Raw genomic sequence first — 25776 nt, forward strand, 5'->3', positions numbered from 1 at the left:
TTTTGTTGTGATTTACACCTTGCATCTAATGTGGATTTATGCTACTTGGATAGTTTAAGTACAGAGATAAGAACAACACACATAACAGTACCTTAGACATACCTGTGTGTTCTCTTAATTCTTGGTTCAGAATGGGTCTTATGCGTAGGAAAATAGCATTTGTTTACTTTTAGATACTTTATTCATAACTAACTTACCTTGTGCAGTCAGCTTCACACTCAACTGTATTAGCATTCTCCTGCTATTTGTTTTATGAAACTTGGAAATAAAAATTACTAATTTTTAACCTTCCTAGTCTCTCAAATTAAGAAGTTAAGTGAACTAAAGAAAAACATTTTGTGGCATTGTATTTATATGCCTTTTGGTTCCAAATGTGCTACTGTGCTTCAATTTAAATCACAGTGTTAAATCTTTCAATCCGATCAAGATATTTAAAAGCCATACAAGATGGATACAGAGTGAGTTGCATCAAAATAACAAATGGCAAAGACATTAATTGAAAATAAGTCATTAGAAGTGAATGTATTTCTGTGATGAGCCATGTCCACCACGTTTCTCCTGCTCCCTGGGAAACAAATACATAAATTGTGTATGAATAATACATGGGAAGAAATTAGAAAGTAGAGTGAATATCAGACTTACACATAAGTGTACTGATTTTAGAGAAGCCAGGGAAGAAATAGCCACATCCAGCACATCATTTCTGCATTATGAAGATGAAAGTGGGTCTCATTCCTCTTCTCTATTAGTCCTCCCCCAAGTTTACTGTTTGTCCTAGCCAACTAAATAGTAAAGCATTCATAGCCTGCATAACCATGAAAGATAAAGCACAGGGAACCACCAGTCAGTCCTGCTTTGTGTAAGCCTGAAATAATAAAAAGTTTAAGAATTTGGTCACTAGCATTCTTGTTGTTATACAGCCAATTGCAGAAAAACATGCAAAGCCATTCTTTGGGACACCAAAAGCTCTACTCTGAGTCAGAATCAAATCTGTACAGACCATTCTTGACAGCCCTTTAGACAAATGCATCTTTAAAAATGCCAGTGATCGCAGTCTGCTGTAGTTTTTGATTATATTAAGAGATGAAAAAAGTTCTTATTTGCTGGAAATCTTCCATGCTACAAATCATGGCAAATAATAGTACTTCTCTCTTGGAAGGAGAAAAGAATTTGAACTCTCCCTCTTTACACTTGCATTGTATTGAAAGGGTTATTTTTCACTTCCTGGAAGCCCAGGAGGTGAGCCCAGTCTTTTCAGCTTTCCTTCACAGAGTGCATTTAAAACTATTCCACTGAATGCTACTGATGACTCTTTGAGGATCATTTTTTCAATTACATGCATATCCTGCTTTATAATAATTTCCAGACTGTAACTTTATGGTCCATAACTAGGGAAAACAATCAGGCATGTTAGGAATGTGAAGTTGTATCAAGTGCTGGCCAGCTCCTCTTCCCTTACAGTAAATCATTAGCACTGGGAAGGGAGAGTTTCTGGGCTCTGCAGGGTGCTCCTTGCCATTAGACTGTCTTCATAAATTCTTACCACTAGTATTGGTTCAGCATTTTTCCTGGCATCTTAACAGTGTATGTGAGCATATCTGGTGGTCTGTAATTCCTGCATTCTTTCCCAAGGTAAAGCAAACAATGATTGATCTTTTCATGTGCTCTTCATCCTGAGTTCTCTGAATTACCAGACACGTTGCCAGTGACTGGACTTTGTGTGGTTCCTGGTACCTCAGAGTAAATTTCATCAGTTTGCTGATGGTAATAAATCATATTTTAGAAAGTTGGTGATTATTTCCAATTTTAAAAATACTTTTGGAATAATGTACTAAAGAGCTTAGTGAAGTCATGCAGTGACATTACAGATGCATAAAGTGCAAGTGGTTGCCACCTTAGTGATTATTTTGCATCCTCCTCACACCAGTAAAGTAGATGTGAAACCAATGGAACACTGTTAGGAGGATCATGGGGTTTAGTGGAGGTGCAGTGCCAACTCCAAGAGTTTTCCTCAGGAGCTGTTTCCATTTGCTTTCAAGGCACTTCTGGTTTTCCACTCCCTAAGGTGTGTGACACCTGCAGTAACATCTGCACCATGTGCTGAGTGAGAGAATACCAGACCCTGGGCTGCTTTTGGCACAGATGTATTTTTGTGCTTAATTTTAAACAACTGGAAATAGAATTGGCAAAATACTTACAGAATAAGGAATTAAAAAATAAAAGGCAAGGTAATTGAAAACTTTTTGCAATGTCCTAACTTATAAAAAGAAGGAGAAAGGATATTAGGAAACAGCCTATTTTTTATTACATTTTAAATATTTCATGTTTTTACAAAGAATTTTCAATGGTGTCAATTTTATTTCATGTGTGAGCTCTACATTTATTTCCATCTCCTCCAAGAGTGATTTGTTTGAACCACACAGTTCAAAACCATGTCCTGTGGCAGCTTACATGTTTGAAGTACTGAATGTACAGAAATAGCTGACTATTTTACTTCAAGGTCGTTTATCTTAATTGATATCCATGTAAGTAAAGAGTTGAAAATGTCCTTGAGGAGCATAGAGAAATTTTGAAGGCTTAAATTGCTCCTCTTTTCCTTTTTAAGCTGCACACTCCATGAGTTTTACTGTTATTTAAGATAAAGGTAATTTTTTTCTTTGTTCTGTGTTTAGTCTGTAAGTCATAATCCAGCAAGCCTGATCTTTCTTGCAGTTTTAGCTTTCCCTGCTTTTCTTCTGGGAATTAACCAGGACCGCCTGAAGGAAAAACTTACCAGCAGACAGATGGACAGCAAGTGGGGAGGCAAATCTGAGTCCATTAATGTCACACTGAATGTGGAACAAGCCTGCTACACCAGGGATGCCCTGGCCAAGGCCCTTCATTCCCGTGTGTTTGATTACTTGGTGGATGTAAGTTGGATTTGCTTGATTCTGCTGAAGTATCCAAACAAGTTCAAGGGCACCAGGAATGTTCCTTGCAGGCCTTTTCTTGCCTGCATTGCCCTGCCCAAGCCTGCCCAGTGCAGTGGGAATGTGGCCATGGATACCAAACACAGGGCACTGCCTCTGACATGAGCTGTGCTTGCAGGCTCCTGCTGTGACTGTCCCGTGTGGGATCCTGATCTCCCTCCTGTCAGAATCCCTATTTCTGCCTGGGATTCCTCCTTCTCAGAAGGGCAGAATTGGCTGCTTGTGCTCCCCTGCTCTCTGCTCCCACTTCCCTGCAAAGAGCCCCTTCAGCAGCAGGATTTGGCAGTGGAGCCAGGGGCCAAATTCCATTCTCCATGCTAAAATGTTCTCTTGTTCAGAGTCAGTCCCTGGGCTGGCTGGAGGCTGGGAGCCCTGGATGCTCCTGGTGCAGCAGGGATCTGCTCCCTGGGGATCTGCAGTGACCCAGAGCTCCCTCCCTGTCACCCATCCCTCTGTGCCTGTACACTGACCTACACAGTGAGGGGAGGAGATTCAGTGTACCCTCAGCAGAATTCATCAAAGAGCAGACTTCAAGCTGTTCTTTTTCTGTTGGCTCCTTTTATTTAACTGAGCTAATTACAGTGAAAAGGAAAGATTTTTGTAGATAGTAGATCCAAAGGCTCACTGACCTGGAAAGCAGGATAACATACTGTTCATTTCCTAACTGTTTGTAACACTTTATTAAAAAGTGAAAGCAAAATAACATTTTCTGTATATTTGTATTCAATTCAAATATATTCTTTTAAAAGAATTTCAAGTATTTAAGAATATCGATGTATTTTTAATTGTATAAACTACACTTTGTTTTATGTTTTGTTTCTGTTTTGTTAGTCTATTAATAAGGCTATGGAGAAGGACCATGAAGAATATAACATCGGTGTCCTTGATATTTATGGCTTTGAAATATTTCAGGTATGACAATGGAATACTTGAGGTTTGAGCAGGTCTGACCTAGGAGAGCCTTTTTGTAATTTAGAGGGGAAAAAATTTAAACCAGAAAAAAAATCACAAATCCTACAGCCAGAATGAAAGCAAAAAATCCCAACCCATCTTTCTGGACATTGTGATCTCACTGGTAATGTCTCACTTAATAAACATGAGGTATTGAAGAAACTTCAAAGAAATGAAGTCATTGATCTTAAAAGGAAGATCTGAAATTCCTCAAAATGTCTATAAAGTCAGCAACCCATCTGTCACTGACAGTGTTGCTTTGAAGCTTATTGCCAGAGAGAGAACTAAAAATCATTGTATATAAGGCAGGAGACTAATTTTTACATTGCTTCCTTTTCTACAGAAAAATGGTTTTGAACAGTTCTGCATCAACTTTGTAAATGAAAAACTGCAGCAGATTTTTATTGAACTGACACTGAAAGCAGAGCAGGTAACCAGATTTTAAAAATTATTTTGGAATTCACAAATGAGCTATTTCTTTTTCAGCTGGTGGCAAAATCAAGGTGTCATCATCTGCAACAGTAGATCTACCTTGTAAGCAATACAAAGGGAAAGAAAACAACCTTTGTTGTTGGCTGACCCTAAAACTGTAAAGCACATCAGCTGCAGGCATTTGTTCAGTGCTGGGGTGGTGCAAAGCCAGTCCACCCCACGGTGCTGCTGCAGTCTCATGACTGTGCCCAGGCTGCTGCAGTCTGACTCATGGGCAGGGATGGAAAGCTGCAGCCTGGCTCCATCCCTGGGCTTCCCTGGAGCATGACACACTTTTCACTGGGGATACTTCCCTTCATTTCCTCCACAGCTTTTCTGTTTTTTAAATATATACATTTATAGATTTCATATATATTTTATATGTTTATATTTATGTGTATATATTTATATATGTATATGTGTGTATATGTAAGAATGAAATAGATCAGAGAAATACAAAGATACTTGTAAAAGTATTTGCAGTTCTCTGCTCACAGTCTTACTGCCAAATCTCACTTTTTTGTTTCTGCATGGGAGAGCAGACAGGATGCAGCTGAGACAGGAGCCCTGTGTGCAGTGTGAGCTCAGGGCTGGCACCTGCTTTGGGACAGAGTTTTCAGGAATGCCCAGACACAATTGCCTTTGTGGGGGAGTAACCAGTCATGGCACTGGGTGCACAAGTGACCTGCAGAATATCTACTGAGCCCCTGTATGTGCAGCTGACTTGACTGGGTCAATTTAATTGAATTTTAATATTGATTTTCCCCAGTCTTTCTTTAGGTGTCTTTTTAGATACAGCAGTTGCATACAGAAATAAAAAGCTACATCTTCATTTCATGTACGTTTCTAAATGTGTTGTCTGGGGGATCTGATCCTCCATGTGCCTGTCACAATCTGAATTTTTAAAATAGATCAGGATGTGGATACTTAGGTACACTGTCAAGATACTGTAAAAGTCATTTTGTTACTATTTGTAAAGTGCTTTGACAATAAATGCAGTTGAAATCTTCCTGCTGTTGTCAGTAACCATGGAAGGGCTGTGAATGACAAAGGAATGTGTGGGGAGAACAGAGTAGGATTCCAATTCATCTTTTAGGCAGCAGAGAGCTGGATTTAACTATCAGTAGGGTCATTTCTCCCACCTCCACCCAGTCATACATTTGGCAAGTCTTCCTGAACATGAGTAGTGCAGAGTTTGTGTCTGTGGAGTGTGTTGTAAATCTAGTGCTACATCTACAGTGCAAAAGAATGTTTGCATCTGTTTTTTTACTTAACAGGAGGAATATGTACAAGAAGGAATTAGATGGACACCAATAGAATATTTCAACAACAAAATAGTGTGTGACCTTATAGAGAACAAAGTGGTAAGTGTTTAGAACAAACAGGTGGAGAAAACAACAAGATTTTTTTTTCCTAAATATTTGGGCAGCTGCTTTTTCTGTAAAGAAGGTTCATAGGAAAATGCAAATACTGTTGTTCAGTTACTGAGTCATAGTAAGTCTATATATAAATCTTACATAAGATGTCTTATAGGAGCCCTAAGATATGTCATGTAAGATATACCATCCAAAAAGAGAGCTATACCATAGCATGATTGACATGTGACTAAAAAGACAAAATAATGGGAAAAAATTGTGTCCACCACAATATATCATGACCTTACTGACATACTGTACATCAGCTAATGCTCTTTGTGTCCATGGGAGATGGAATTCAGTCTGGGGAAGCTACAGCATCACCTTCTCTTCCAGGTGATGTTGCAAATCAAGCAGAAACAAGTGAAGAGACAGTATTGTAGATAAAGGAAATTCTGTGGTTTTGCTCCACAGGCTGTTCTGTAGTCTCAAGTCTTTATGTTCTGTTTTGGGATGGCAACAAATGTTGAGTTGTGCTTTAGGCCAGAAGTAGGATGTTTCTCAGATAGTTCGTTATCCTCATGGAGGCCAGAACAGTTTTGAAAGACTGGAGTGGCTTATGCTTACATACACATCAGATTTTGCCCATTTTCTGTCTGTATAAGGATGATTAGCAAGAGAATAAAATTTCCCTCCCAGTCTCAGATATTTAGCTCCAAGTTTGTCAAACTACAGCATGTCCATTTAAATGCTTTCCTCAGGCATGAGTTTACTTTTTGGTGGAGTGAGGAAAGAAACTAAACAGATGTTGAGTGTTTTGATGTTTTTGTTAATGTTTTTTCAACAGTAATCACTGTTTCCTCCATTATTTCCTACTGTCATCCCATGAAGTGTCATCTCTCCTTAAACTATTTGCATATTGGTGTAAAAGTTAATCTCAGTTGATTGGAGGGAAATCCTTCCTGACTCTGCTCTAGTGTTTTTGTAGCAAAGACAATTTTCTGTTTGGGGGAAACAACTGGCATCATAATTTTTTTCCCCCTCCCTTGAGCTGCTGTTGTTGTTCCCCACCACATTAGAACCCCCCAGGGATTATGAGCATTTTGGATGATGTGTGTGCCACCATGCACGCCGTGGGAGAAGGGGCTGACCAGACTCTGCTGCAGAAACTGCAGATGCAGATTGGCACTCATGAACATTTCAACAGCTGGAACCAGGGCTTCATCATCCATCATTATGCTGGAAAGGTAACCTGAAAATCCTCACTGAACTCTGTGTGTTTATAGGAAGGAGAAAAGTAATGAGAGGAAGGGGGGAGCCCTGCAGGGGGCTGGCTTGGTTTTACACAGCCAGATTGTCCCAGGAGACAGTGTCCCTTCACAGAGCAGGCAGCTTAGGGCAGAAATGCCTTCACAAATGGCCCTTGCTGGAGAGGGGAGTCTGAGCCTTGCTGCTCTCACAACCAGAACTTAAATGTAATAAATGAGTGCCTCGTACTTTCATTATTGTAATCTCATTTGGTTATTACAGTAGCAGTAAATCTAAAGAATTCAGATATAAAAGTGATGTTTAGGTGATGATATGCCAGTAAAACTGGGAATATAATGTGCAGTTCTATCTTCTTTGGATTTATTTCTCAGAGTATTCATTGTTTTCTGCAGTTAATAACAATGAATCCTTACTACACAAAAACTTTCTTAGTAAAATTCAGTATTAAATTCACTTGTCATGTTCCATTCACTAGTTCCATTAGTATTTTTAAATTTGACTTTAAATGGAATTTATATTTAAGGATGAAGCTCCTTTGTTTGTCATGAAAAAGTTTAATAATACATGCTAGAATTGAGTGCTCATTGTGGTATCTTAAGTTTTACCAGACTGACCAAAAGGTACAGAACAGCAGCTGATGAGGACAGGATTTAAATTTTCTTTAATTATATTGGGTTCTCAACTTACCACAAACAATCAATTTCCACCTTGGCCCAGGTATCTTATGATATGGATGGATTCTGCGAGAGAAATCGGGATGTTCTTTTCACGGACTTGATTGAACTCATGCAGAGCAGTGATTTGTACGTAAGCAAACCTTGCTTGGAGCAGGAATGCTGTGGTGGTTTGGAGGGCACAGAGGGCCACACTTCTCTGCTTTGCACCTGCTGACTCCTGTGTGTAACAGTGCCCATGCCCAGTGCTGCAGGACAGCAGCAGCACTGCATTACCCTGACCTTCATTCTGCAGTTTGGACCAAGGGAGGCACTGTCAGAACCAAATGCTGTAATGGCAGCTTTGTTTTGGCCTCAAGCAAAGCCATCAGTGCTCTGGCTCCTCTCAGAACAGGCACTGTTTTGACAAAGTAACTTTCTTGGTGATGTATTTTAATTAATTGCTGCTTATTTTTTAAGAAGTGTGCATTTCTTCAAGTCTTCTAGGTATCTGGTGTCATGGCTTTCAATGCTCACCAAAATAGCAAAGGGTCTCTGTGAGGAATGGGGCTCATGGAAAGTACTAACCTTAAAATAGATTTGATATAACTCAAGAGTAATAGAAATAGCTATTTATATTCTGCTCAACTATCAACTTTTACAGCATATTCCTTGACATGCCTGCATTGAATCGTCTTTCTATGCCAACCCTGTTTTATAAATTCTTTCCTAGGCCTTTTATAAAGGCTCTGTTTCCTGAAAACCTTCAAGTGGACAAGAAGGGCCGTCCTACCACTGCAGGCAGCAAAATCAAAGTATGTCTCCTGTTGCAATGTTGGTGTGGGTATATGTGGTTGTGTGTTTGTGTATGAATAGCTAAATTAATTTTTAAAAGTATTTTCTTTTTTTACTGTCCTGATATTTTTAAAGATAGATATTAGGAGTATCTTCATGGCAAAGTGATGCATTGTTTCAGCATTGTTAGAATTGTTCTGCCCAGCATCAGTGTTCATTAGATGTTGTATTCAGGTGCATCCTATAGCAGTGAATTTTCAAAAGGAGCAGTGGATGGTTCTTGCATGTGCATGATGAATGAGCCACCTCACTCAGCTTCTGATGTCCTGCACTAACTGCACATAACTGGTCTCTGCAGTGCAGAAATGCCTGACCCAGCACCCACCCAGTCAGCAGCAGTCTCTGCTGACCACAGAGTGCCTGGCCTAAGGTAGCAAGTGCTGCAAGGCCAGCCTCTGTTTGGAGACTGATTGTAGGATACACACTTAGATTACACATGACTTGCAAATCAATATTTTACCAGCCTCTCTTCTCACATTTCACCCTGACAGGTTCACTTGATGCATTTGCTACATATTTTTATATAGAAGTTCTAATGTATGACATATCTGGAGATAATGATCCCTCCTATTTACTGATAAGTTTATTATCAGGTGCAGATTATCCCAAGACACTTTGGTTGTTGGAGAAGGACCAAAGGCACCTGTGTCTAGCCAGTGGAGTCATCAGCAGATGGTTGATAATTGTAAGATTCCCTCAGGATTTACCCTTTCAGCTGAGATCCTGTTGCTTTCCTGTGTTTACAGAAACAAGCCAATGACCTTGTTGGCACCCTGATGAAGTGCACACCCCACTACATCCGCTGCATCAAACCCAATGAGACAAAGAAGTCTCGGGACTGGGAGGAGAGCAGGTATGGAGCACAGAGTGTGTTGAGGAGAGGCAGTGCTCATGGTCGAAAGAGGCCACAAAAATTCATCATTTGTAATTGTACAGCCTACCGACAGAACTGCATACTCTAAACCATCAGAAATGAAATCTGGCATGACCTCTTCTAAACTTTGAAGATAAGTGCTGGTCACTTGGTCTAAATTAGCACTTGGTGTGTGCAGCTCTTGGCTTTTCTCCTGCCAGTTACGAATAACCAGCATTTGCATGAGTAACACAACCAGTATATTAAAGACTCAGTTTTCCATGTAAAGTGTACACACCAAATGTATTATGATCACTTCTAACTTTAGCTTTATGCTTTGAAAATAGCTTCTATTAAGAAGCTGGAAAGCCAGAAGGAAATCTGTATCTGCTTTTATGTATCAAACTTGCCCAAAAGTGTCTATAACCAGCAGTGGAGAAGAATGTTTTACTTACATTTAATTAGCCAGCTCTTAAAAAATAATAGACTGGAATGTCATATCAGGTGATTATGTAGACATTCAATAGCGGTCTAAATGATCTGTTTGGTTTATCACATCTGTTTTAAGGCATCTTTAACTACATGGTGCTTGTAGCACCTTCCTCTGGAAAAGATGCTGCTCTTTTTGCACTGGAGTAGGTGCTCAGTGGGATGTGTAAGCTGTGTGGGGCTTTAGTGTAGGTTGCGGTAGCATTCGTTATTATGTACCAAGTACTTCTGAAAATGGTAAAATTGCTGATAAAGCAAGTGGTTATTTTTATAATGGTGAAACAGCTTGCAAAGTCTGATGAAAAGCATTCTTGGACAACCCCAGCAGAATTCCCTTCCTGCCTTTCCAGCAGACCAGCACAGTCACATGCAGGTGGAGAGCACTTACAGAAGCTCTTGGGACTGCACTCCAAAGTCTCACTGAGGGCTTGGCAGTAAATGTAGACCCTCTTTAGCTTTCCCACCCTGAAAATCCTGCTGTGCAGCACTTCATTTTCTGCTCTCACTGGGGACCAAAGGAGGAGACTAAGTTATCCTGGGAAAAGTATTTATAAAACTTATAGTTAAAAATTGAGGGGCTTTTAAAATCAATCATTTGCATATTGGGAAACAGGCCTGTTATTGTGGAAGGTGTTGCTAGGAAACCAGTGAAACAAATACAGTCCTAGTCCTGAGAAAAGGAAACCCCTTCAGGAGCAAAAATGGGCAAGATTTCTTCTTGATTTCCTATAGTGAGGATGGTGTGTTACCAGTAGCTGCTGCATTTGCCAAGTGAAATACAAAGTATTGTATACTGTCAAGCTCAGACAGAAATGGAAGTGCTGCTTACAGTGATAATCCTTCATCCCTGTTTAAAAATCCCAACATTCTTCATTTTCAATCTGTTATTGCCCACCTATTGTACTAGGACTTCACTGGGGCGCTTAGTGACAGGTCTGGGGAAGAGAAGTTTATATGCATGTGACGATTCAAAGCTAAACCTAATATTGTTGTTTCTCAAATTTACTGTGAAAAAGATTTGCAAGAAATAAAAAGCACAGAGTTTATGTAATATCTTGCTGATTGGTGGATTTAAATTTTTTGTTTTATTTTCTTGTGTGGTCACATAATGCTGCATCATACACAGGCTGCCTTAGTCAGTGCAATGGGAGTAGCAATTTGCTTATAAGTAGCAGGTTTACTAGACCGTGAAACTGTAACTGAAAAAGGAAAAACCTTTTCACAAAGCTGCTCTTACTGCATGCTCACAGAAGCCATGGAACTCCACCTTTCTGCTGCTGTTGAATAACTCCAGAATATTTAGCACTGAAACATAGGCCTTGTGTAATATCTAAAGCTTGTATAATACCTTAGTTAGTCCAGAAATTGGGGTGTTCTTGAAATGTGTTTTTGTTCAGGTCCTGGCACAGCCACATGGACTTGTATTCAAAACTGCTGCATTAGCTGAATTCCCAGACCCTGACCTGCTTGAGGTTGCTGCCTGAAGGGAGATTTTCAGTGTGTCTTTTCTCAGAAAGGAAAGGAAAAAACCAGAAAAATGTCTCAAATTCTCTGGTGCTGGACACTGATACTGGCAAGACAGTAAGAAAATGGGAGTAGTACTGTGGCTCCAGTGCATTATTCCAGATGTGAACAGGAGGGAAAGCTATAAACAGGAAAATGTATTTTTGTCCACCAACTTTGTACTGTACCAGAATTCTTGGAGTGGGTGCAAAATATACTTGATTCCTTGAACACAGCAAGATTAAAATGTGTAGTAGTCTTTATTTTAAGCTAAAAGAGCAATATCACTCATCGTTTAGTAAAATACCTCTCAAAAGTGATCTTCAAAAGGAAGAAATAACTAAAGAAATTTTGTCATTTGTAGCAAGGGATTTCAGAAGATTTTCCCCTTCCTACTATGAGTCATTTGAAAAAAAATGGGCAGTACATTTTATATTCAAATTTAACTTTGCAAAATAGCTAGAGAAATAACATTGAATTAACTGAGAGTTTCAGGATTTGAAAAACCTTCTGTAAAATCAGAGAAATAGTAAGCAAAACAAAAAAATGGCTTATTACAGACTCACTTTTAAAAAATTATATGTAAACAGATGGTCTTTTATGTACTGTTTGTTAAATGTGCAGGACTAAAACCTTAAAAACTGTTATAGTTAAGACTGAAAGCTAAAGCTTTTATACTTTGCTCTCTAGAAGAACAGCAACAGAATGAAAAACTGACCTTGCTTCTTGCAGCCTATGACTTAGATGAGAAAATTAAGAAAATGCAAAGGAAATCAGCGACTGGAATTCTTCAAATCAAATTACCAAACATTAAGCAGTAGACTATGTAAGGATATGTGGACTAGCAGGATATGTAAGAAGAAACATAAAATCATAAATGTGTCACAGGTCTAGAAGGAGGAAAAAGCGCAAAATCTTTTTTGTTTTGCTGTTTTTCTGCTTTGCATTTCATGGGCACATCCTTGTTCCCTGATTAGAACCTGGCTGGAAGTGCTTGGTGAGAGGCAGCTCTGCTGGTGTTGGGATAATGATGCTTCAGTTCCCATGTGCAGCAGAGTTTCTCCACAGCCATTAACGCTTTCTGTGGGACTGGTACCAGCTCAGCTTTTGTTTGTAATTTAAAATGTGCCATGGATGAGTCATCCATTACTGGCTGTAGCCAGTTTTGTGCCTATGCTGAATCCTTCCTTTGCAGCATGGTAAAATGAGGAGGTATTCTGGCTTTTCATCAGTATACTGACCTGGCTTTCTTCTTTCTCATTCTTTGTGTAGTGAAGGTTTGGCATCAGGGGCTTTTTCCAGCCATCACAGTTGGTCTTTTCTCCATAACAACGAGGAAAAAAATGTTACTGTGTTGCTGTTTGAGCTATGTAAAGCATAGGAAAAACCTTCAGAAGAGAACACAAAACAATTTCCCAATCCCTTGGATACCAGTTGTGTAGTTGTATCAGCAATAGTTACTTGGCTTTTTATGGATTTTTATTATTACCTAAGAAATTTATACACAAATTATTTTGGAAATGGGAAGTTAAACTAGGAACAAATGATAAAGCTAATTTGCTACATATATTTCAGTGCTGTGATCTACCTGCATGGAATATCTTTCGTACTATGCAGTGTGCAGGGTAACGTGCAAAATGAGATTCATTTACCTGTGCATGAATTTTAGCAATCAACAGTTAAATATGATTCAGATGTTTAAGAATGCCTCAATCCACAAGTATGCTGAAATCAAATGGATTTTAAGCCTTGCATTGTTTTTGTCCCCAGGGTAAAACATCAAGTGGAATACTTGGGTCTGAAAGAAAATATTCGAGTCAGAAGAGCTGGCTACGCCTACAGACGGGTTTTCAAGAAGTTTCTGCAGAGGTAGGTAGCACTGTTTAGAAGAATTGCCTAAACAACAGCAGGGTTGTTTACATGATGAGGAGACAACCAAAAGGTTGCCAGTTTTGAAACCTTCCCATTTCTCCACATGTGCCTTGCTCAGTGATCTCCGTTACACAGAGATTTCAAAGTGCTTCAAAGCCTGGCTTTGTGTTACTGAAAGTACTTCATCTTTTCTGTGAACTTGCCTAAGCCTCAGTATTTGTAGTGCTATGAGAGGGTTCCTCAGAGTTACCAAGTTCAAGGAACTGATGCAGTCCCTGAAATCTGAGTGTCCAACTGCAGGCCCTTGTCTAAAATGTTACTGCTCCACTCTCCCCATGACAGATAGAAGGCAGGTAAAGAAATCCACACGTGCCATTCACCATTGCAGTGTAAAGAGTAACCTCAGCTCACAGAACTTGTTATCCTTCCACTGGTGTTCTGACAGCTGGGAATGGCACAGCTCAGACCTCTGCAGCTGCTCTCAGAATGAATGAAAGCAAGTCAGAGCTCTTGAAGATCAGTCCTGTTCTCAGTGTCTTAGCACCAGCTGTTACCATGATTAACTACCTCCACTAGCCAATGAAATCCTCTTAAATAGGAGCAGTTTCAAGGTTTATACAACATTCAGCTTCTGTTCTTCAGAAACTGGACACATGCAGCTAATAAATGCCCAAACAGGCTTTATGTGATAAATCAGCTTTTGCTGGAAGTTGTTGCATTGAATTTGAGGGTGTTAAAAACCCAATCAGTTTTTGCAAGGAATGGAGTATAGTTAATCAAACAGCACAGGACAAAGCCATTAGTAATCCCTCATGATAGTACCAAGAATATTCTAATAATGCAGTAACAGCCAGACCTAAAATCTCTGAAAGTATGGACTTCATTTTCACTGAACAAGTATAAATTCCTTTTTCTTTATGACTTTCAAGCCTAGATGTATAAACATGAACATGCTACAGGCTATGTTACTGAACACAGACTGTTGCTGAGACAAATAACAGATTTATACTGTGTGTTAAATCTAGCCTGAACACAGACTGTGAGGGCTGGGAGTTGTGCACAGAGGAAAGCTACATGGTACTTCTGGATCCACAGGCAACTGAAACTCCTCTTATGGAATTCATCCTTTTGTTTCAGATTAATTAACTTTGTTAAATTTAACATTTTGTTATGAGTAAAACTCTTCCTGCAGCCTTTCCATTCACAGTTCCTAGCATCCAGAACAAGCTCTGTTCTGACCCCCAGAGTCAGTGTGAGTAAAATGGGGCTGAGGCATGGGATGACAGGAAATGCATGCTTGTACACTTGTTTTCATTGGGCGTGCCTTGGCAGCTCCATGCAAGTGGAGATTGCTGGGCTGAATAGACTTTTATGTACAAAATTTACATTTGCATGCAAAAAGCCACAGTCACTGAAAAGGCCTGTGTGTTCCCAAGCATAACCAGTCTGAAAGCTGAGCTCCCACTCCCTGCTCAGCCTCAGACCTAACTGCTGACTGGGAGTTTGTAATACCTATCTGGGGGCAGCCATGATTTGAAATTGTTTCAGAAGCATGTTAAGAACACATTTAGTACTTGTGCTGAAATCATCTGCAAGATCATATTACACAAGTTTAACAAACCTGGATTCATGGATAGTGACATGACTGTTTCATGGGGAGCATGCACGAGGACACTGAGGTGCCATTGCTGAGCGGCAGTGAGCAGTCACAGTTGTCACATTATCAACCTGTAAAATGCTTAAATAGTGCATGTTCTAGAATTATCTGTTTGTTCTGCCCTCTAGACTTGTCACAGCAGTAAAATGTATGAAGTTAATTTGATGAAAAAGGAGAATTTTAAATCTGTTCTTACTTTGTACCCAAGAGCTCTTCACATATTAAAAGGTCTTGAATCACATTTTCCCCTATGCCTTCTTTTGCAGCTCAGGAGATGTAGGAGAGAATTTGTAGCATGCTGAAATGTCATGTCACAGTCTCTTGTGTGGAAGGTAGCAGTTTCAAACACCTTTATTCACCTCAGCTCCTTTACCTTCAGACTTGGTCACACCCACCTACACAGCTGCACTGTTGGCAGTACATGATGAGCCTGCAAAGGAGGCTGGTAAATAAATGAGCTGGGAGTTACTTTAAGTTACAACTCCTTACTGGGTTGCATCTGTTTATGCCATAATACTGATAAATCACATAAACATGTATGTGCACACATAGTCTAAACACAGACTGTGTATAATACACTGCCATATTTAAGGTGGTGTAAGAGCTGCATCATTACACTGTCCAGCAGAGTACCTGAGCGTTTGTTAACTGAGAGATTTGAACAGGAGAACATCAGTGGTTTGAATCCTACTGAATTATTCAGAAGTTACTTTCTTTTCATGTACCTTCTATTCAGAGGTGTTTGGGTTTTGTGATACATTTCTTCTTAACTGTTTGCTTTTTCTGTTTGTGTTGTATTGTTACTTAAATTGCATGATACTGTTCCTGCTTCTTGGCTGGATAACATTTTAGATATGATGATAACAGGTAATCAACATTTCTTTAATCTATTTTCCAACAATTCCTTTTCTGATTTTTTGAGAACATTTTATTAGGAGCTGCCTAAATCATCTTAGGAACTTGGGAATTACAACAAACCAACCTCCATACTTGATCACTTTTTTCATGTGTTGAATGGTTCTACTAATAAGCATGATTTAGTTTACATCACTTAAGTATGCCTAAGGCATTGAAAGGAAACTGTCAAGAGTAATTATAAGATTTTGGGGAGAAATTTGTCTCAATATATTTAGTTGTTCTCCAGTCTTGTCAAAGGAGCCTAGACAGGTGCTGCCAGAGCAGTTCCTTCCCCACAGACAGGCTGGGGCAGCTAAAGCCCAGCAATGCTCCTTTGGTGGGCAGTGGAACAAGGCAGCTTTGTAACTCCAGCCTGGCAGCTCCAAAGCCCAAGTGAAGCCTGGAGAAGTGGGCAGTTTAAAAGGGGCTGCAGCCTGGCATTACTTCATTCTCAAGGCTTACAGAGGACACCATGAGAGAGAGGGCTTCATGCTTCTTTCTGTCAAAGTTAGAGCACTTCCCTGCTCCTTGGGCCCCTCTGTGGGGTCCGTTCCCAGAGTGCCCTCAAGGTAGCACCAACATCTCTGTGGCTTCTTCTTGCACCAGAGACCAAGCCAGAGGCTTCCTGGGATAGAACCAGCACTGCTCCTTGCTAAAGGCAGCCCAGCTGTTGAGCAGGTGGGTTAGGAACACAAGCTGGTCACTTGCTCAGAAACAGAAAAGACCTTTGTAAGAGTAAGAGTGAGAAGGCTTGAGTGAGGAATTGGACATGTGCTTGGGAACCAGCTCAGAGTACCAAGGATGTAGCTGCTCAAACCTGGCCCATAGGTCATTGTCGGTGAATAATCTCACCCTGGACTTAAGCAGATTCCAGCAGAATTTTGTGCAATGAACTGCTGCAGTTAGCAGACAGCATCTGGAAGTGGGAGATTCCAGGGCATTGTTGTTCTCCTCAGTTCCTTGGTCTCACTAAACAAGAAACATCTTAATACTGTGCATCTTCACACACACCAAGCTCTGAGTGCTGCTGCCATTGTCACCCTCCCCCAGGGTAGTGCTGGCCAAGAGTCAGTGGTGTTCTGCTGCTGCTGTTTGACCCCAGGTTTTAATCTCTTCTTGTTGGTGGTTTAAGGTATGCCATTCTCACCAAAGCAACCTGGCCCTCGTGGAAAGGAGAAGAGAAACAAGGAGTCCTCCACCTGCTTCAGTCAGTCAACATGGATCCTGACCAGTACCAGCTCGGCAAGTCCAAAGTCTTCATCAAAGCTCCAGAGTCTGTAAGTGTACCAGAACACAATTCTTTAATTATGCAGCTGTTTGCTGAAATTAAAGTCCTGCCTGCCAAGTTGAGCATGATACCTGCTGAGGTGTGGGAAGTGTAAAACTCTGAGACAAGCTGAGCCTGTCTATCACAGAGCCTCTGTGAAGGGCACACTACATAAAGTCACTGCAGGATTTTGGCACTTAATAGAGGGAGAATTAAATGCATCAAGAAGAAGAAAAATAGGTTATGAAGATGCTTTGGTATCAAGAACATTGGTCCTCTTCTCATAACAAGAATTATTGATGAAGGTAGAATAATCCCAAGGGATGGTAAGGACAGTAAATCAGTGTTCCAGAATGACTGCAATTTGAAATCCCAAAGAGAATATTAGGGAGGCATCACAAGGCTGGTTTTATCCTGTGCCTACTAAGTTGTGCATAATCTGTTGGAAAAAAGTTTGCTTACTGTGCTGTTCAGGAAAGTTGCTAAGGAAAATTTGTGCTCTGCTCACCCTGATGTATTCCTGGTGTATCAGGAGCAAAGGGTCTTACTTGCACATCTTGCAGCTGAGCATCGATTTCTTGGTGCTTTGTCTGAAGTTACATGCTAAAACAAAAGCTGAACACTTCTGTAGCTGCTCTAGGAAGATATATTTTTCTAATAATTCTAATAATTTGGGCCATGACGCTGCTGTGTCCAATCACATGGGAAGGTATTTCTTAAAGGCAGAAAAAGGATGTTTCTCCAAGGCATAATAGAAATTTTGTTGTTTCTACCATAAAAAAGGTAAGATATTGTTCAGGAATAATGGGATTTACATTCCTGCCTGCATCTGGGAGACGTGTTTATACACCACAGCATGTAGTGCTTGAGGTGTTGGTTATTACAGTTCTTCAGGTGGCATATTGGCACAGCAGGAAACTATTATGGGATGGATCCTACTTGGTCATGGCAACAACAGCCAGCCAGTTCTGAGGGAGTGTGAGCTTTACCTGCTTCCTGTGGAGCATGGCTGTGGTTTCTGGAGATTATTGGGAGTTTTGTCTTCCACGTTGGTGTGGTTTCCTGGTGTCTGTCCCGTTCAGTGGCCAGGTGGCAGTGCTGCCATGGGATTGATGGATCCAGTTCCCCTTCAGCCAGAAATGATCTGTAACCCAACCTGAGTGCTGCTGGCTCCTCTGAGAGGAGGACATTGCTGCCCAGTGGAAGCTTCTTCCCATCCCAGTGCATTTCTGTGATGCTATGTCCTGCTTGCATGGATGTTCATTTAATGGTGTATCTGTGAGTTTTACTGAGGGGCAATTCTGCAGGTTAGGACAACATGAAGTTGACTGGAAATTTTTAGGGGTTGTGTTTCAATTTTAATTTTAATTAATGCTTTTAATTACTATATATGTTTTCTTTTTTTTTTTTAATGCCATGAAATCTCTTTGTAAGTAAGTACCAAAATGAGTCTGGCCTTTTTTATTTTATGTTGAAAATATTTTTACAAACTGAATATTTTAAAGAGTGATTTATCTTTTATTAAGAAAGACAATCATCTCTCATCTCATATTACTGAAATATTGGCGAGGATCGAATTGCTTCTGAGAAAAATAATCTTTTAGATGGTAAATGAAATTTTTTCTTTCTTCCACCAAAAAGAGCACCTGTTGTGGTTAAAGATAAAAAATACTTGATTTGCTTGAGAGTGTAAGAGGAGGCTTTATAATACATATTTTAGGAAAGGGTCTGTGCAATATCTTTATTTCTGTAGTTTAAGAACTGTATTTTAGCTCAGTGATTTAGTTGAACTTCCTTAATGGTGACCTTCGGCTGCAGATGATAGATTATTTTGCACTGAGATTTTGCAATTAACATTATTGTTAGAGAAATAACTCATGAGTGTTCATGAGAGACAGTCAATATTGTCACTGTAACCTGAATTACATGGGGTTGGTCATGCCCCTGCTGCAGCTGAGGATGTTTTTGCATCAGGAGCTCTCCTGGCTGTGCTGAAACCCCAACCAGTGCTTGTGTTCAGGAAGAGATTAAAAAAAAAAATTAAATAAGTTTGCTGTAGATGGAGAATTGCCATCTGTGAAATAAGGTTTTATGGGTGGCAGAAAGGCTTCATTATTTACATTTCCATCACACACCTGAATAAATAACTCTGTACAGGAGCAAGTGAGGTTCTGTGGAAATGGTTTGCACCAGATCGAGTTTCCTTTTTCAGATCAATATGAACAACTGTTTTTCTAGGTTTGCATGGTTCAGACCATCAAAGTAAAAAAAAAAGAAATCCTAAAGCCAGGTTTGCTTCTCATATACCCATTTTTGCTAATTACTCCTTTGAGTATTTAACATACAATGCAGGGAAATAATAAGCAACAGTCATGTTGGATTGAATGCTGCAATTTAGCCAAATGCTTGTGCTCCTGATAAGATAAAAATCCCATTTCACTGAAGTATGTAAAGGCTGTAGTGAATGTGCTGTATCCTACAATAATTATGAAGTTGTTTAAAATGCATTAAATTTACATGTACTTTAATAGGACCTGGGATTCTCAAAAAAGGGCTCCACCTTCCATTCCTGTTTTAAAAAAAATAGTATTTTTGTCTTGATTTCTGATATTTTAGACCTTGCTATGTTATTCTTGTGAATTATAAGGTCATAGTTACAAGTCCTGCAGCCAGCTGACAACCTTCAGTGGTGAGAAGGAATGGAGCCAGTGGACAGGAGGGTCTGAAATTCAGCCCGGGAAGAAACTTGCTTGTGAACAGTTGTGTTACACATGGCATAGATCCCCACAGGCATGATAACATTCTGACAAGACAAGGAGGAATTTTGGAGAATGTGTGGAGGGAGACTGAATAAATGGCCAGTGGAGAACCTTGCATTGTACTAGTAGAATATTTCAGGGAGAATCCATATTCCTCTTCCTTCATCATGGGGTATGGAACTTAATGGATAGACTGGTAAGAGCCACAGCCACTCAAGCAGCAGAGATTTCTTCCAGAGCCTTCCAGAAAGGCTTCCTTAGCATTCCAGTCTCAGATCCCACAGTTGTGGAAGAGGAGCCAGCTTGGATCTAGAGTGAAATGCACTGGAGAGTTGTCAAAAGTAAAATGCAGCTTTTTCTTGAACTTTGCATGTAAAATGTCTGCCCCACCCCACTGTCTCTGTACAGCTGTTCCTGTTGGAAGAGATGAGAGAGAGGAAGTATGATGGGTATGCCAGGGCCATCCAGAAGGCCTGGAGGAAGTATGCAGCCAGGAAAAAATACGTGCAGATGAGAGAAGAAGGTAGGTCAGAACTTCTGGTGGCAGGGACTGCACACACACATGGTTCCAGGAACAGAAGGAGGGACACAAAGAGGGGCAAATCCCTCTCTGTAGGCAAAAGTTGCATTGCAGGTAACTGTCTCAGAGTGATTGCACTTTGTTGGAGCCCTGCAGTACCAACTGAGGAGGCTGACTGCTCTGCATGCTTGGACTGCCCAGTGTTTTGCTCTGAAATCAGAGCCAGACTGAGTAGGACAGACAGGGGAGGCAAAAAAAGAAAACTTTCCACAGTTACACAGAGTCTGAGTAATCTGTAGGTGATAAGATCAATCCATGGACTCTCCTGGGACTTAAGTGTGCATGACCTGGGCTGTGTGAATGAACGTGCTGGGTTTGGAAGGGTTAATCTTTAATTTATAGCACTGTGAGAAATTTCTTCGTTCCAGAAGTGCTCCTAATTAACCAGAACTACTGAGCTTGCCATCAATGTATTTAATTAGGATTGGATTTAATGATCACATACATCCTTACCTAAAGTATGTACTGAGTAGCAGTGCTTCACTGTTTTTCCATATTACAAACAATGAGGTTCTCACTTCCCAAGAAATTCTGTGTGAAAGTTGGCTCTTAGAGACCATGAGTTTAGGAAACCTGGTAGATGCTGGTAATCAATGTTTATGTTTTGTATTTAGCATCAGATCTGTTGCTGAGCAAGAAGGAGAGAAGGCGGAACAGCATTAACAGGAATTTTGTGGGAGATTACATCGGCATGGAGGAGCACCCCGAGCTGCGCCAGTTCGTGGGCAAGAGGGAGAAGATCGATTTTGCAGACACTGTAACTAAATATGACAGGAGGTTTAAGGTGGGTGGAACAGCAACATCCCCTGAAGACCAGTTCTGCTCTGAGTCAGAGCTGTCTTCACCATCTCGTGCCAGGAACTGCCCAGCTCAGGGCCATACCAGGCAGGACACAGCTGTGTGTTCCCAGTGCCCAGGACACAGCTGTGTGTTTGCAGTGCCCAGGACACAGCTGTGTATTTTCAATGCCCAGCTCACAGCTGTGTGTTTGCAGTGCCCAGGGCACACCTGTGTATTTTCAATGCCCAGCTCACAGCTGTGTGTTTGCAGTGCCCAGCTCACAGCTGTGTGTTTGCAGTGCCCAGGACACAGCTGTGTGTTTGCAGTGCCCAGCTCACAGCTGTGTGTTTGCAGTGCCCAGCTCACAGCTGTGTGTTTCCAATGTTGTGTTTCAGAGCGTGAAGCGAGATCTCGTCCTCACTCCCAAGTGCGTTTACCTGATCGGGCGGGAGAAGATAAAGCAGGGCCCAGAGAAGGGCCAGGTGAAGGAGGTCTTGAAGAGAAGGATGGAAGTGGAGAGAATTCTTTCTGTTTCTTTAAGGTCAGCAACTGCAATGTATTTTTTCCATTAATAGAGCAATTTGTTTGATGAAATGGGAATTGTAAGCTTTCTTTCTGAATTTACTTGCTTTAGGTTTCAGACTTGCTTCAGTGACCTTCATATTTCCAATTTATCTCTAGTTTAAAAATCTGCCATTATTGAAGAAAAGAATTTTAACTGTAATTTTAATAGCACGTTTTTTTGTTAACAGTAATTACTGTAAAATTACTAAGTAGTATTCCTGTCTCTCAAAAGGGATTGTTTCAGCTATTCCATTATCAACTCCTGAAAAAAAATCAAACCTGTTCTCAGAAAGCAAGGCTCTGTAATTAATGCTGCTTGGACTTTGTTATATTTTTAAAACTTAACCATGAGTACTCTGCAAATGTCATTATTAATGCTGGCTGTATTTGCTGATGACATTTTAAACTGGATGCTGTATGCTCTGATTTCCTTGCAGCACCATGCAGGATGACATTTTCATTCTACATGAACAGGAATATGACAGTTTGCTCGAATCAGTCTTCAAAACAGAGTTTTTAAGCCTCTTGTCAAAACGATACGAAGAGAAAACACAACAAAAACTACCTCTGAAATTTAGCAATACGTGAGTTCTGGCTTTTCTCAATGGGCATTTAGGGATAAATGTTGTTCTTGCTGCCAAGGCAAATGATTGAGTGTGAGTTGTACTTTATTTACAATACTAGGAGGTAGCACAGTGTCAAACCCTGCACGTGCAAGGGTACCAGACTTTGTGCTTGCCTTGTCAGAGTAACAGGTTAGGATTTACTAGGGCCACTTGACACTTCCCACTGTGTGTGTGCATGGAGAACTGCCTTTGTTCTCCTGACAGGGCAGGGCCTCTGCACAGCTGCTGCTGGCTCCTGGCAGGAGCAGGGAGCATCCTCTTCCCTCACCTTCACCTAGGAGTGCAGACATCTCAGTGAAGAGTTTGAAAGAATTCTGGGCACATAATGTAGCACTCTGAAATGCTGAAGTTTGTTGTGGGTACCAGGGACTGCAGGGTGAAAGAATAATTCTAAGGAGGCCTCACTTAAGTAAATGATATTGGGAACATTATTTAGAAACAAGTGTGAAAACCTAGAGCATGTCTGATGTGCACTTTGGCTGTGAGGACATCCTGGAAACAGTCCCAGCAAACATGTGCTTTTGTTAATGCTTCCACCCATTAAGGAGATCAGCAACAGCAGGCCTTGGATTTGTATGTTTACTTTATTGCCTTCAAAAAGGTGGAGGAATTACAAAAAGCAACAGGAGATCACTAATTTTGTTTGGAAAGGGTGTAGAAGGATAACTGAAGTGAGGAATATAACTCTAGCATACATTCCTGTACACTGAGAATGCAAAGCCAGGAGTAAGTGTATTGCATTCCAAAACCCTATCTGAGTACAGTTCAGAGCAGATGGGTAGTGTGGAAATGCTGGGAAGGAGAGGGTGTGTGTGTGTGGTGTGTGTGTGTGCACCTTTATGGGAAATAATGTGAAGTGAAGGGTCTGAGGTGTGTGTGTGCAGAGCTGTCCCCGGAGCGCCCAGGGCAGTGCAGAGCCGGGCACAGGGTGGGGCTGTGCCTCTGACTGTGTGCAGGGCATGGCCACAAACAGCAGAGGCACTGCTGGCTCAGGGCTGACACATCTCCTACTTGAACCTTTGCACATTTTTGTTCAAAGCTCACTGTCCTCTCCAGGGCATCTTAAACTTCCTTTGAGAAGCTGTACCAGGAAAGTTAAAACATAAATTACGAACATTTTTCTAAAAAGTGTGGAAAAAAGATTTAATTATGTGGTTATGTCAGCTGAGTCATTCATGGAATGCAGATTCTCAGTCTAAGCTTTTAATTTTATATTTCTTAAGTTATCTGCTGCCAAGCAATACTACCTTGATTTGATGTAGCAATTCTGGTCTTTTTTTTGATTTGTGTGTTCACATGCTTCTATCAGACTTGAAGTGAAGCTGAAGAAGGAGAGCTGGGGGCCGTGGAGCAGTGCTGGTTCCCGACAGGTGCAGTTTATGCAGGGCCAAGGAGATGTGGCCATTCTCAAGCCAAGTAATAAAGTGCTGCAGATCAGCATTGGACCAGGGCTACCAAAGAATTCCCGTAAGTAGGAATTTCCTCTGGAAATTAGGGGTTTGTAAAATCAGAGAATGGTTGACTTTTTCTATCCATGCTTGGCCTAGCCTCATCATGTTCCATATTAATTTGTCTGTAACACACAGAGATCCTAAGGATTACAGCAGAGTTCTTGCTGCTCTACAGCTGTCAGTGGTCTGCACCTCGTTTACTGTAGTTGCAAGAAGGCTTTGCTTTATATCCTGAGGCTGAACTGGATCACTAAAGGGAGAATATCCCAAAGTCATCCTTTTTGCACCTAATGCTTTGTAACAGCCTGGCCAACCCTGCAGGAGTCAGATTCCCTATTCCTGAAGATCAGCTCTTTCTGATCCCAGAAGAGGGGCTCTGGGCTTACCTCATTAATGTTACTGTGAAGGAGTTACAGAACGTTGCTGGTTTCTTCCAGGTCCTACAAGACGGAGCCTTAGCCAAGGCAGAGGATATTCCAGTAGGTCTCAAAATCAGACTTATCCTATGAGAGCTGCACCACCTCCTCCAGGTAAGTCCTCTTAGCTTGTGCTGAACAGAATTCCAGGTAAAGGCTCTTGTTTTCTCCTGCCATCTAGCAATTTTTACCCATTAAAAAAAGATTATGGTAACAGTTTAATTTTCTCTAAGACCCTGCCTGGAAAGCATCTGTTTGTAGGCATTTGTGTCTTGCTGGATATTCCCCCAGAGCTGTCCTGCTTGGTGTGGATGTTCAGACACTTGGTATAAGCCACTCAATCTAAACCTGACCTTGCAGCCTTCTCCAGAGTGAAGGGTACAGGCTCTGTGCTTATCAAGCCATGGACAATGCTTTGCAGTGAAACTGCTTTAGGGCCACCAGAGCACAGAATGCAGGTTGTGTCTCATTGTGCTGCCTGTCAGACACGTTCCAGCTCCTGTGTGCTGGGACACAGCAGCTGAGCCAGTGAGCAGCATGGCTCTTTCTGCAGGGCACTGATGTCATCAGGGTGTTCCACTTCTGCCCTGGGCAGATAGGATTCATTTTGCTTGTGAACTCACAGGGAAGAACAATATTCCATTGACCCAGCATTTCCCAAGAGGTTTTTTTTTTTACTTACACTCCCAGAGTACTTTCTTTTTAACAAAGCGTTTCAGTCAGCTGCTGTTTATTGAGAAGCACAATGCTAATGGTGGAAGTTAGGGGTGTGACCAGTCTTGGTCACCAAATTAAAAAGACAATTCCAAATCCTCACAGTTGTATGAGTCAAACTAACAACTGTGTGACCTGCCAGATCAGTAGTGAAGTGGGAAATTACTGTAAGAGCTGACCTGTGAGTATTTGTGCAGCATCAGTTAAAGCAAGGACAGTCTGGTTTCTATTTTCAAAAACTGTTTCAGCAGTTTTATAGCTAGAAAAATTGCTACTGCTGAAGTTAAGTGCTGTGATGACCCTCAGGCATTGGCTATCACATTTAAAAGGTGAGCAGAAGGCTTTCCTACAAACCTCTCTGTAGGTTACAGTGGCTTTGGTTGTTTTTTTGAATATTAAATATTAAATATGAATAGTATTAATAATACTATTGGAAAGTAGCCACACATAGCTGGAAAAACAGAATTGCAGACAGGTGTTACAAAAGAGTTTCAGTTAAAATGCTCACACTTTCAAGGGGTTTAAAGTCATGTCATGATTTGGGCAAATTCATTCTTGAAAGTCCCAAACAATTATCTGGGTTCTGCTATTTTCACATCTTGTTTTGAAATCAGTGGTGCAGTAGCTGAACAGTGTTCTGTACAGGTTCAGAAAAACCCAAACCTTTATTAACATCACCATAATGTCTGTGCCACCCTGGCTTGGATTGCACAGTGGGGTTTGTGCAGGAGTTTCTGACCCTTAGTACTGCCACAGCACCCAGAGAACATCAGAAGCAAAGAGCAGCTGTTGGAAGCAGTAGGTTTTCCCTGTAAAGGTGCTGTG

The 25776-nt window shown here is 40.9% G+C and overlaps 1 protein-coding gene across 1 annotated transcript in view; it reads left to right on the forward strand.

The window, feature by feature from the left end:
* MYO1E (myosin IE) overlaps positions 1 to 25776 on the forward strand; it is a 76669-nt gene that overhangs the window by 45546 nt on the left and 5347 nt on the right. The window contains 16 exon segments of the mRNA XM_058811417.1: positions 2713 to 2909; positions 3801 to 3881; positions 4264 to 4350; positions 5669 to 5755; positions 6826 to 6993; positions 7733 to 7818; positions 8402 to 8483; positions 9270 to 9376; positions 13139 to 13237; positions 16927 to 17071; positions 20229 to 20343; positions 21015 to 21184; positions 21576 to 21721; positions 22182 to 22328; positions 23680 to 23837; positions 24259 to 24351. Of these exon segments, the coding sequence (XP_058667400.1) occupies positions 2713 to 2909; positions 3801 to 3881; positions 4264 to 4350; positions 5669 to 5755; positions 6826 to 6993; positions 7733 to 7818; positions 8402 to 8483; positions 9270 to 9376; positions 13139 to 13237; positions 16927 to 17071; positions 20229 to 20343; positions 21015 to 21184; positions 21576 to 21721; positions 22182 to 22328; positions 23680 to 23837; positions 24259 to 24351 (1968 nt within the window).

This window comes from Ammospiza caudacuta, chromosome 10, assembly GCF_027887145.1.
Source record: "Ammospiza caudacuta isolate bAmmCau1 chromosome 10, bAmmCau1.pri, whole genome shotgun sequence".
NCBI lineage: Eukaryota > Metazoa > Chordata > Aves > Passeriformes > Passerellidae > Ammospiza > Ammospiza caudacuta.